Genomic DNA, 14,065 nt, shown 5'->3' on the forward strand with positions numbered 1-14,065 from the left:
TTCACATTTCTTCACCCCATTCAAACAAAGATATCACTGTACATTGATAAGGAAACAACATTGCTAGTGGGAAGTCCTGGTACCAGTCTACCATAGCATAGTTGAACTATAACCTTGATAAAAGTCAACAAGCAATAATGTGTAACTCTGTTGGCATGTCAAGTAAATGAACATCAAAATAGTGTAGATCCTAGACATCTAAGTTGAACTCTCCAGTATGATTGTTTTGAAAGAATATTTTAACAGCACCCAGGAGGATTCAAGCAAGCCCCAAATAATTGGAACATCACTTGTTTCACATATAAGGATTCAAAAAAGAATATAAGAATACAGGCACCTACATTTTACACTTTTATTCCCTAGTGGAAGTTCTTATGCTTATTTTGTCAGATTCATTGCTCAAATGTAACTATCTGCATAATGATATCAATTTCTCAATGCCCTCAGCACAATCCTTACCTGTTTTGGATTGGTCACAAGGGACTCATAAGAGACAGCACACATTATCGAGGCTTGTAACATAGTATTTTGATCATCAGATGCATTACTGTTACCTTTGTTGGACAGTCCAACTAAAGGTCCAACATTTAATCAACTTTTCTACAATGTTTTCAGTTGATTGGGCTGCAACTTATCCATGGGGACTTATTATCGATGTTCAAATTAGTCCAATGATATATAGCATTAGAAGCTTTCTATATCTTGACGTTCTGTTCAGTTGTGTAAGAATTAAGTTCCTGCATGTTACAATTTCAATATCACTGTGGCTAACAATGCAATGTCGTGTCAGAAAAGGACTCAAGGTCACTTGGGTCTCCTGCAATGAACCATACAACTAAATGGCTCTGTGCTGTCTGAGTATCTAGATTGTCTAAAATTCAGTTTGGGTGAACTTCCTAAACAAGGTTCATAACACAGGTATATATGTGCAGCGGGTCATGTATATGCTTGACTTTGAACACATTAAAACTATTCTTAAATGGTTGAGTTGATTGTGAGATTCAACACAATGGTTATGGGTATAAGAATATTAGCGCAATTTTAACCTATGAAGTCAGAGAAAGTTCTCATAGAGCAAACAAGAACAAGGTACTGATCTTTTTTCGGACAGTGGAAAAATAGGTTATCATGACTGAGTACAATATCAAATGATTTTATTTTGCATTATTCTTATTGCCAAATAAATTACAGACCACATAGTGATGAAGATAAGAATTTAATTTAATTTAATTATTTTTTTATTTACCAGAATTTTTTATATTTTACCATTATTTAATTTATAATAATATGATACTCAGATCTCAGAACTAAATTGTGAACTCCAAGCATTTATATACATACTGGGAAAGAGCTGTTTGGTTCTGATATCGAATACCTTCATGGCAAACTTACTTACTGCCCTTGTACTGAAAAAGGATTAGCACTAATAACCAATGGCATGTTCATAAACAAGCTACAGAACCACCACGATATACTTTCCCAGATGATCTACACTGGCGCACTTGTTGCGATTTCTGCTGAATATATACTCTCTATGATAATGATCCTGATGGAGGCTAGGAAGCATTTTGTCGATGTCCCTTCTGCCAAGTTGGTTGGTTGGTTGCACATTTTTCAAATGACAAATCACCATGGTACCTGATCTGATTGTTTAGGAAGTTGGTTTGCACAGTCGAGCAGCCCATAACGAACTAAGGGCGCGAAGGCGTTGGAAGTAGTCGCCCAAAGCAAGCAAACCCCGTGCCGCCTGACGGGTTGTGAGGATGATGTGCATCTGCTGCAATGTCTGCTGTCTGAGGAGATCAGCCTGTATTAAAATTTAGGCAAGGATGATTGATGTTCAGCATCATATCGAGAAGCAATTCTAACAATTTAGAGAAAAGGTCAAATGCATTATAGCGTTGGAGTGGATAAACAGTTTTGCCTGTTTCGGTTTTACACAGACAAACAACAGCAGACCAAATGAGAAATGGTGAAAAACTAACTAATGTAAATGGCAATGCAGATTCAGAACTCTATAATTGGTTAAAAGTTATAGATGGAGACATTAAAACCTTACTACTACAAAAGGCATAGAGGAATAGAAGAAAAAACATATTTTCATCCTAAGACGGATAATAAATCTAATGTATTGTATTTCTATCATTTCAAATCTTGAACAACATTCAAGATCATGTTTAGCATTCAATACCATCTCAGGGAATATGCGGGACTTGTCTCAGACAACCATGCTCCAAGTTGGACATAGACACTCCCATTGATCGCATGCGAAGATTTGCATAGGTATGGTATTGGTGGCCAAGTTCAAGTCATATAGTAGCTCTAGACAACTAAATTTGATGTTGATAAGATACTCTGAAGCATTGCACTGATGAATTATATCAACTTTAAAGAAAAAACAAACTGACGAATCATCAAAACAGGAAATTTATAAATTAAAAAGCAAACAGGATAAGATAATTAATAATATATTGGCAGAATTGTTGTATCACCTGGTTCAGAAAGCTTACAAGAGCCTCCAGCTTTCTCATGGCATTTGCCATTTGTCCCATGTAACTTGAAACACAAGATGTGCCTAAGGGGTCACATTTTAGAGTTTCTGAAAGAGTTTGCTGAAGTTTTTCCAATCCTTGAGACAATGCATCTTCAGCTTGATGTGAAGATTGTTGCAGGTTGCAGACGGCACTGATTTGTTGATCTGACAGAGGCTCCAGCTGTGAGTAGAGCGCCTGCAAACCAAGAATAAGGCATATTAGCTCGAGGACAATGAAATGTCTATCTTGTGGAGTTGGAAGAAAAATGAAATTATTACAAAATGATAGGATCCTTTTTCCCCAGCATGTTATCAAACTGGAGATATGGAATACGTGGACCTAGTTTAGATCACTATATACTTTCTGCAGTACCATGCTACATTAGAATAGTCACTGTGTGCACTTTCAAGGAATCATGATTTTCATGTTGGTGTTGAAGTAGAGCTCGCATGTGCAAACTTAATGGTAGCTAGAATTCTTTCCAAATAATTCAATCACCTTTAGAAGCTCTGAGGGCCTAAATCCACCAATCCAAAGAAAAAACCTTTCAGTGGACGTTCTCCACATGCCAGACATAAGATAGAAGATGTCAGATTTAGCAGCAATGGCTTTAATTTGGAAAAGATTGTCATAGTGTCTCATTCCACTCTCAACAAGCATGTGAAGCTCTAAATCAGAAACATTTTCTTGAAGTGCAGCTCTCAGCTCACATGTTTGTCGGTTTTGTTCTTCGACCCAGTGTCCATATTCCATTTCAAAAGCAGCAATCCCTGGAAAGCAAACAAGAATTGCATCTTTAGGTAATAGGTACTAAGAAATTAAAATATCTTTTCATCACATAGTAACCCATCCAATGAGTCAAAGGAGGCATAAACCTGAAACAAACCTACTTTACCATTCCAAAGAGCTGTGCCACACAAGGGTAGACAAATCATGAATTTATAATGAGTTTAATATTAGAAGCAGAGGATGCAACATATTGCAAATGGAACATGAATTCAACTATGCAATATTTTTTTTATTGTGTCACAACCTGCCCAAATAAGAGAATTAACACTAACTTGATGCTTAAAATTGTTTATAAACCGTCTTCATTAGCCCACAGCTACTTATGTAGGAATAACCAGAATGTCAAAATCACCTCCACATAGGGTTTCATGTCCATGTCAATACCCCAAAGTCCAATTCACAATCAAGAATCATCCCTATAATAGTAATTGGCCTCATATAAGGCTCAACCACCTTGTCTAGCATAAGCCTGCTCAATATGAAGATGTCATAGAAATTCATTAACTTACTTAGACAAAGCCACATGCTCTAATTGCCTAAGAACAAATTGCAAGTAGTTTACTCATTAGTCCATAAGCCTCTTCAATTGGACCATAACTAGACATCAGGACTAAATCAAGGCATTCCATAATGTCAGCATAATGTCTAAGAGCACTAAATCTATATTACAAGTTTCTGTGCTATTTCATTATATTCAATAAATGGTAAGTTCTTCATCCAACTCATATCATGGCAAACATCTTAAAAGATGGGTCCAGGGAACATTATGCACAATTCAATCAAGTATTAGCATTATTTTAAACTTGGGAAGGAGTAACCAGTGAGATGACAATGATTTGATGTCTCAACTTACAAAAGTGGAAGAAGTGCAATTTTTATCTATTATGCTAAAGGTGTAACAAAAAAAATTAACCACAGTATGGTCCAGCATAAACTAAAAGATCTAGTGAACTATGATACTAGAACTCTCCCATCACTCCCGCACCTATGCGAGGCATTCAACATCCAATATGGACATCAACATGCCCAATATACAATGTGCCAAAACTTAAAAAAAAAAAAAAAGGAAAAGATCTCAGGTGTATAAGTTCATGACATGCCATGTTAGATACTATGTAGCATTATCAACATATTGGCACAACATGGTTATTTCAAGATTTGTTGAGATTTCTTTTCCTTGATGTTCCAGTAAAAGAACAGAAGAAAATGGAAATCACATAGTACCTATATTGGCACTTCCAGGCACACCAAGAGTTGACCCTTGCAAATTCCCACCTAATGTGTACACACCCTGCAGTAAAGCAACAATTTGTTCATTGGCTGACGTGGCTAAGATAAAGATTTCTGCTCATTATAAAGGTGTAGCACTTATACCAAGTGTCTGGCCCTATCAACCTCCTGTTCTAGTTGGGCGAGTTTTAAACGGCTTGATTCTAGCTGTTGAACATAAGCCTGCCAAAGAATGTATTCAAAGATCAGCATATTAAACCTGATTTTAATAATCAGTTCAAAAAATTCACTTTGTTAAGATACCTTTTTCCGCAGTCGGCTTTTTCGAGCAGCCTCTCGATTTTGTGCAAGTCGTCTCAATATCTATAAACATCATTTGTTAAACTATCAAGAAGTATATAAGCACTGAATGTACCAAGGTGCCCATATTAATTGCAGAATATTTCTGATAAGTGTTACTAAATGCAATATATACATCAGAGTCTACTTAATGATCATAGTTGAATGTGGCTCATTTATATGATTGGAGCTTCATGTAAGAACATGAATTTCTGATCAAATGCAAACACTCATAACAAAACAAGAAGCAATTGCATATTTCGAATATAAACCTTTAAGGTAGCTAAGTCAAAAATTCAACCAGCTTGAAATAATTATCATTCAGTTTAAAATAAGACATCTCATACCATTGACTGTTGGGATTTCATAAATTCAATTTTGATGTAGAAAATCCTTAACGTAAGTTCATTGTAGTAAAGCAACATATATTCTTTATTCTGGTAGTCTATATAGAATTTTCCCACATTTCATGCTTACCATTTAAGAGAAGATGCAGAGAAGATTAATATAATCTGAGTATCAAATTTAAACTTAAAAATTGATATACAGTCTGGAACAAATATGTGTTATCTTATCGCATTGGTGATGACTAATTAAATTGCTTCATAGATAAAGTTCCACTCAAATATAAATGCACTTACTACGTATGTCAACATTTTTTATTTCTTTCCAAGAGGTTAGGATAGATCATATAACCTAACACATTATACAAACTTTTATTTGTGGCAGTAACTAGGATATTGAAGATCTTATTGGGAAGGAAATTTTCTACATGAATTTACATCATAACAACCACAGTAAAAGGACAAAGGTAACAATTACTGATGTCATGTTAGTCAATATTGTGAGAAATAGACAAATAAAACTACCATCGAATTAGATAGGAGTAAAAAAATCTCATAAGAATTTCAATATTTTATTCACCTTATCTGAAGGCTTGTTTTCTTTCTCATCAAACTTCTTTGGTTTTCCTAGTGCTTTGTTAGGAATATCTTCTAGCTACATGAGAGTACAATATCTCCAATCAGAACAAATGCTGAAATTAGTGAGTTAAACAGGATAGATTTGTCACAGACATCAACCAAACAATCAATTCGCATATCTGCTTCCAAAACTGTTGAAGCACATGTATTTTGGCTACTATCAGCTTTGAAGGGGTCCTCCCACATGCCAGTGTGGTGATTTTCTTCATAGATGCCCATCCTACTTGAGGTTTGAAATGGAGATATAGAACTCCTACCGTTTACACTGAAAGGATAAGGTTACTTCAATTGAATGCACAGGAATCAGAAGTCAAAAAATTTATTGATTAAAGAAAGTAGTTATTAGAGGCAAAATGTTCGATAAATTGCATCAAAGTTTTTCTTTGTGCCAATAACAGTATATATAAGTGACCCTAACGGACCTTTATAATCCAGTAACGCATCGCTCCCTTAGCTCCTGTGCTTTTATAGCAATTCGTTATCCTATAAGGCAATTATCCGTTTATATAGTCTTCATTTTCCGTGCAAAAATTATAAGGATTCAAGACATATCCCTAGAATTTCCCCAATCAACATACTTCGAGATTGTGTCGTGCGAGAAGCCTTCGTATACCTAAAAAGATATATTAGATCAGTTTTTCTCGTAAAACTATATAGATTTCTAGGGTATGCAAAGTAATCGTGTGTCTTCTTCGCTCTTCTTTGATAACCATTCAAAAAGCGAGCTCCAAGGAGATATTCTCGTAAAACTAAGATAAAATAAGAGCGCGAACAGAAGAAATAATCAAGTATGAAACACAAGAACACTGCATAACACAGAGCACGGGCAGATTTCTGTTCCGCCTTTGCGACGCATCTCGAAATCACAAGAAACAGCATATTCTGACTCTACTCTACTTCGCTGACACAAAATTATCTAGAATGAGTTCTAAAAGAAGAGTCTTCTTTCTGTCCCACTTTTTTCACTTCAGACTTAATGAAGGATAGGAAAAAAAAAGGATCTTTCCCGTCCAACGAAGAGTTTCGCACATTCAGAAGCACCAGGGAAACAAGCATATCACCTCAAGAATGCGGAAAGGCCAAACCAGCTCTCTAACCTTGAGATCAACTGAAACGCCTTCTTTCCCCGCCAAATCAATGCCTCGGAATGAATCGTACAACCCTAAACCCGAAGGCCGGTGGGGCAATCCCGCCGCCGCCATTCCCTCCCTCCCCGCCCCCTTACCAAAGCCTCACTCCACGAAAGAGAGAGAGGAGGAGGAGCAGATTAGGGGACGGAAGTGGAGATTCCCGGAGGTCGAGTTCCATCCCTTCTCAGTTCTCCACCGTTATTTTTTAATGGTGGGTCGCGGGAAAGAGAGGAAGCCAGCGACGCTGTCGCGCACAACCGCGGTACACTTACCTCCCCATATTCACCGAGAAGTTTTCATTTGGGGAAAATTATAAAAAGGGACCGTTTATTTTCAGTATTCATAAAAAAATATCCATTTTAAAAATATTAAAAACTATTTTATATTTTAAAAATATATTTATTCTACACAGATATAACAGTTTTGGTGCCACTAATTTTAGCCAATACTACTATAATATTACTAAAATAAAACTATTTTAAAATATAAAGCATCTTTTTAATATTTTTTTCTTAAAATAGAACACATTTTTTAGATAAAAAACCTTTCAATAAAAATACCTTTCAAGTTTCAATATTTTTATTTTTAGACTTAAAAATATAAAATAGACTTTTTTATAATATTTTTTTTATATACGTATACAACAGAGTAGAAGTATAATGAATATATATGTTATATCACTGTGTAAATATTTTATATCTTCATTCTCCATGAAAAACAATTTAGTGCAACTGAGAACTAAAATAAAAATGATATGATGATTTCAAATTTTATATTTTTTTATTATTTTGAAAATTTATGGAAGCAATTCGAAAAAGATGGTAAAGTTGATGGGTGATGTTGAAATTAATTCAGAGAACTAAAGAAAAAACAAGTGAAAAAAATTGCTCACCAAGATTCTATATGGTGCATGTTGTTTTCAAAGCAACCAACGTAAAACTCCATTATCCCTTGTTGTTGATCCTCGCAAAGGTTCACGGCTTTGTCACAATTAACACTGATAAGGCTTCGATCATCTCCCAACTCCATGCTCCATACTTCTCTTTTCTTTGTGAGGCTGTTTTCACAGGCAAAATTAATCAGCTACATGCATGTACACATGAACTGTAAAAGAAAACAGATTCTCTTCATCCAAATTCACTTCTTGCTAAAACATCATAATAAAAACAAGATGATAGAATGATATGCATGGATTATAGGAACGAGCTAGTCATACCTCTCTTTCTTTGTCAAGGAATTATATTCCAAGCCTAATCTTCAGACAGATGGAAGAAAGAGTAGTTAGGGCTAACACTCAAAGTTAGGAAGGAAGGTGTTAAATGGAGTACAATGAAGAGATAAGCTCATGGTGGACATAGCTTTTAGTAGGTGCCATCCACTAAACCTTTTGGGGGATTATTAAAAATGGCTTAAAATGAAAATGATGAATTAATGCATGCTCCTGCTGTGACCAAAAGTAGAACCAACTCGATCGACTCGTGCTTGATCTGATAAACCTGGATTAGTATAACTTTTATCTGAATAAAGTAAAGCAATTCAGAAACAGACATAGGCACAGTACAATGAATATGATGATGAAGACATTTGGGGCCAAACTTTCAGTACTGAAGAGGACTCAATTATTCATGCCCTCCTGAGAAACTTTTCATATAGGTGATGTCCTAAAATACTTAAGCTCTAAGAATTCCACTCCTTGCATCTTTAAGATTTTGTCTTTTATCACCTTTAGCTTTTCCATGGTGGCCATCTCCCTCCTAACCCTGCACCAATTGCATACGTTGCACCTTGATTTTTCAAGTGTATTAATTTCAGAAATGTGTGGTTTTGATTTCACTGAAATTTAAAGGAAGCCAGTAGCAGTTTCAAGCCAAATCTTTGTGGCATTATTAACTAATCTTACTGTCCTTTGGGTTTCTGAAACGCAGCTATTATACAGTAGTATAGAATATTGATGCTCTTGCACTGATTTGATATGCATGCTTTTCCTTGCCTATGGATCATCTTTAATAAGTAAATTTGCTGATATCTTTTTATCAACTCTCACCTTTATTGATGTGTTTTACAAGAAAATCGATTTGCATGCATGAGATTATTTTGTTTACTTAAATGGTGGAGGCTTATGCATGCATATCAGCATATACATGGAGGCAAAGTGCAAAGCTACTTGGAAAAGCATAGTAAAGAGGAGTGCAAGGATAATATAAGAAAAGAGAGATGACCAAGATTCTTGCATGGATTGGCAATAAAAATAAGGTATTTTTTATCTGCAGGTTTGCAGAACAAACAGCATGAATCACTACTGTACTTCAAAGGAAAAGATCCACTTGTAGCATTGCAATATTAAATTTGACCATCTTTAGTTAGGAAATGCAAAAGACACCATGGGGCGACGATTAAGAGATTCCTTATAGCTATTTGACTGCAAGAAATTATCAAAATATCAAATTCAGAAAACAAATCAAAAGTCCAAAAAAAAAAATCTTACGCATAATAAAAGGATGATTCATGCAAGGATACATCATTAATTATGTGTTTGAGAGAGAATTTTAGGTGAGAAGATGGAACTTAATTTGCTTCTTGGTGTTCAATCATCGATCCTTCTATCTGTAGGGATCTATATGCGCGAAAAAAACCGATTAAACCGCATATAACGCAGCGGAAAACAGGATCCCTCCAGAAGATCCATGCGAAAAACATACTCGTTTAACGATTCTACCTACTAGAATCGAGTTTACCTTCGATGCGTGCCCTTCGCAATCCCGACAGCAACTCTTGCCTTCAAGGTCGGCGGATCTCAGCACGATCAGTGTGTTCGTGCCTCCACGGTATCCACACGAACACTGATATGGAGAAGAACCCAACTGTGGTGCTACCCACAAAGGAGGATTCGGCCAAGAGAAGAAGAAGAGAAGAAGAGCAAGAGCAAGAGCATCCAACAACCCCTTCATCAAGAACCTCTCACCCCTTTTTATATCCCGCCATGAGATATGAAGGATGAAGGGTTTTCTTGACTTTTTAGTGATCCACGAAATTAATATTTTATTAATTCCCATGCATCTCATGCATGAAGATCTTTCTCCTCTTTTAATGAAGATCATGCATCCCATGCATGATAATCTTTCTCTTCTTTTAAGGAAGATCATGCAGCCTTTTAATGATCATGCATCTCATGCATGATAACCTTTTAATCCAATTCAAATTTAGCTTGTGTGACTTGAGTCCAACTCGAGTCTCACACAATCTGAGTTGACTTGAGTCCAATTCGAATCCAACTCAATCTGAATTGACACTAAGAACTAATTTCAACACTATCAACGACATCTTATATGTGTTATAATTTATGATGTGTAGCATTTTTCTTTCCCTAGTGTTCTTTTGTCATCTCATTGGCCAACTATGCCACCTCTCTACAAACTTGTCCAATGACCCAACTCGCCTTTTGTCACCATCAACCTCAAGCATCATCACCTTTTCTGTGATGCATGCAGAGATATATTCGCCATTAAGCTGCGCTAGTCCACCATTTCCTACTAATAGCCCAATGACTTCACTGGTACTCTATACTACTAATAGTCGAGTTGACCAACCGAACCCTGGCCATCTCCGATGCCTCCGTACTAGTACTGTTACAAAGGAAAAGAGGAAGCGCGAACTTGTCGACGATCCGAGCGGCAACATCGGAGAGAAGTGGTGGCGGGGGAACGAGGAGGGAGACGATGAAAACAGTGCTGACATTGTGGCGCCGGAAATTGATCAGACGGCAATAGGTGAACTGATGTTGTTGTAGGGATCTAGTGAAAAACCGATTAAACCGCATATAACGCAGCGGAAAACAAGATCCCTCTAGAAGATCCATGCGAAAACATATTCGTTTTATCGATTATCTACATGATCGAGTTACCTTTGATGAGAGTCCTTCGCAATCCCGACAGCAACTCTTGCTTTCAAAGGTTCACGGATCTCAGCACGATCAGTGTGTTCGCGCCTCCACGGTACCCACACGAACACTGAGATGGAGAAGAACCAAACTGTGGTGCTAGCCACAAATCAGGTTCGGCCAAGGAGGTAAAAGAGAAGAGAAAGAAGGAGAGCCGCTCACCCCTTTTTATATCCCACTATGGGATATGAAGGGTTTTTAACTTTTAGTGATCTAAAAAATTAATATTTTATTAATTCTCATGCATCTCATGTATGAAGATCTTTCTCTTCTTTTAATGAAGATCATGCATGATAATCTTTCTCTTCTTTTAAGAAAGAGCATGCATCTCATGATAATTTATCTCTTCTTTTAAGAAAGATCATGTAGCCTTTTAATAATGATCATGTCACACTTTTTTATAAATTCGAATTGACTTGTATGACTTGAGTCCAACTCAAGCCTCACACAATTTGAATTGACTTGAGTCCAACTCAATCCGAATTGACACTAAGGGTTAATTCTAACAACTGTATAGCTCTCGTAACATCACAAAGCTGGGCAGTGAAGGTTCTTGCGCCAGCGGAGACGGGATGGCGGCGGCGGCGGTGGCAGACTATGACTGACCCTTTTCCGACGAATTCAATTAACCTCCCTGCTTAATTTAATACTCGGCAAACTCTCTTTAATTCTGTGTGGTTATTCTCGTTAATTTGCTTATTGGATCTGCTTCAGCGCTAATTAAGTTTATCTATCAGATATTTAATATATCTCTTGGGCTACAGCCCATTTAGCTTTCGAGCCTAAATCTCAATTTAATTTTCACTCTCGAATAAAAATAATAATAACTCAACCAAAAACAAAATAACCTTCAAAATAGTAATACATTTTAATGTTTAAATTTTATTACTCACATGGTTATTTATCACTATTCAATTTATATCGAAGAAATAAAATTTGTATTGTATAATTAAAATATTATATTATAATATATTTCATAAGTATAATTATATTTGTTTATGCACTCTTATAAAAAATTTATAGACAACTATTTTATCTAAAATATAGATATAAGAATAGAATATATATAGAGAAATGGGCGTCGAGGAATCCGCGACCCGTGCGTGACACCCGCGATCCACCGCCGCTGCCGCTGCCCTCGCCGTGCCATCCGGCCACCGCCAACCTCTCCCTCGGGCGCGATCGATGCGTAGCTCGCCGGCGCTTCGTCCAGCGTCAGATTCCAATCGGATAGTGATCGAAATATGACGAATTTTGATTGAAAACAGGGTCGGCAGTGGCGCGGCCACTGCCACTCGCGATCGGCCCTGTTTCTGATCAAATTCGTCGGATTCGATCATTATCCGATCGGAATCCGCCATCAGACGAAGCGTCAGTGAGCGGCGCGCCGATCGCGACTAAGTCGGCGACCGGCGGTAGTGGTGGCAGTAGTGATGGATCAGGACGTCGTGCACGGATGTGTCGAACAGTATATATATATATATATATATATATATATATATATATATATATATATATATATATATATATATATATATATATATATAGAAAATTGATCTGCCGCGCGACTGATTCCTGCGCACCCGTGCGCGAATCAATCCTGACCGTCCATTTTGGCGATGCACAGTATTTTCTCCTGACCGTCCATTTTGGCGATGCACAGTATTTTCTCCTCGGACATTTGTCGCTTCTCCGCCGCTGTTCACCGCCGTCCGGCCACCGGACCGGCGATGATGGATGCACAACTCGCCGGCGCCGGGTCCGGTGGCCGTATTCCGGCCAAATTCGGCCTGAATCCGGCCGAATTTCGGTCGAAATCGACCAACAGCTACTGTTGGCCGATTCGGGCCGAAATCGGCCGGATTCCGGCCGATTTCCGCTGAAATCGGACAAGGGTCGTTCTGTCGCGTTTCTGGCCGGATTCTGACCGGATTTCGGTCACAATCCGGTCGGAATTCGGCCCCGACCGGAGCGCCGGCGAGCTGGCTTTCCAATGCGTTCGGTCCGGCGGCCGTCGGTGACCGGACGGCGGCGCGACGACGGTGGAAGCGGCAGTGGGTCGGAGCTATCGCGCAGGTGTCGCGCGGGATGCGTCGCGCGGCAGATCAGGACTCTATATATATATATATATATATATATATATATATATATATATATATATATATATATATATATATTCCCTGCAAGAATTGTAGACGTAAGTTAGCAAACTTGAGTTAAGATTCCCTGCAAGAATTGCAGCGACGCGAGAGGAGCGAATAGGATTTAGGGTTTTGGGTAGAGAGGTCAGGTTTTTCTTCGTCGGTGTGCTTCGCCTCAGCAGATTTGTCAAGTTCCAGTTTTTCCTCTTCTTCATGGACCTTCTCCTTCCCCTCCGACGGCTCTGACTCGTCTCTAAATAACTTGTTCTTGAGGATGGCCTCCTCGACGGCGGCTCTGAGCTCCACCAGCGCCTTCCTCTCGGATTCCTTGAGATCCGACAAGAAGTTGCTCTCCTCCATGAAGGACGAGACCTTCTCCACAACCGGACCACCCTTCTCGTTCTTCACCTCCGCTGCAGTCGCATCCTTCTCTGCTTCCTTTTCAACCACAGCGGAAGCTCAAATTGAGAATCGGCCGCGCGATTTTGAGAGAGGCGGGATTTTATTTCGGGATTTCGTTTCGACCACGGTGGAGGATGAACAGTGAAACTCCTCGCCACGTCGGCTATCGCGCACGGAGTCGCGTAAACTCATCGCGCAGGATATCAATCCTATATATATATATATATATATATATATATATATATATATATAAAATTTGTATCTAACTTATTATATGAATTATAAAAAAATTAATGAAAATATATAACATTTAACGATGACATGAACCAATTCACCCGAGTAGGAAGTGATAGGACATCTAACATTAGAATAAATAAAGAAGAAGAGTGTAAGAAAGAAGCATGACCTTTGTGTCGTTATCATGCTTTAGAGTGCAATAAATTACAAAGAAAATAATATAATTTTTAATGTTAGCAATGTGTGATGGGAATACACATATGAAGGGATATCTATAAGGCATGCATTTGAAATGAGTAAAGGATAATTATAAGTATTTATATACAATTTTAACAATTTAAAT

At 37.8% G+C, this 14,065-nt stretch overlaps 1 protein-coding gene across 3 annotated transcripts; it reads right to left on the reverse strand.

Moving 5' to 3' along the window:
• Positions 1–1,297: 1,297 nt before the first annotated feature.
• LOC141833002 (transcription factor TGA4-like) lies at positions 1,298–8,305 on the reverse strand. 3 transcript variants are annotated; one of them, XM_074720380.1, is made up of 10 exons: positions 8,222–8,305; positions 7,898–8,062; positions 5,969–6,140; positions 5,817–5,891; positions 4,857–4,916; positions 4,698–4,775; positions 4,548–4,614; positions 3,033–3,304; positions 2,493–2,729; positions 1,298–1,807 (listed from the first exon to the last, which is right to left on the reverse strand). In XM_074720380.1, exons 2-10 carry the CDS (start codon positions 8,032–8,034, stop codon positions 1,652–1,654), a joined length of 1,254 nt encoding a protein of 417 aa, XP_074576481.1. In that variant the 5' UTR covers positions 8,035–8,062; positions 8,222–8,305; the 3' UTR covers positions 1,298–1,651. The 3 variants fall into 3 exon arrangements, with proteins under 3 accessions (XP_074576481.1, XP_074576482.1, XP_074576483.1); XM_074720381.1 differs by lacking the exons at positions 7,898–8,062; positions 8,222–8,305 and adding an exon at positions 6,973–7,062; XM_074720382.1 differs by lacking the exons at positions 7,898–8,062; positions 8,222–8,305 and adding an exon at positions 6,937–7,018.
• Positions 8,306–14,065: the final 5,760 nt, after the last annotated feature.

The sequence above is a fragment of the Curcuma longa genome, chromosome 8 (genome assembly GCF_044706935.1).
Source record: "Curcuma longa cultivar G26 ecotype Majalengka, Jawa Barat chromosome 8, ITB_CL_G26_1.1, whole genome shotgun sequence".
Taxonomy (NCBI): domain Eukaryota; kingdom Viridiplantae; phylum Streptophyta; class Magnoliopsida; order Zingiberales; family Zingiberaceae; genus Curcuma; species Curcuma longa.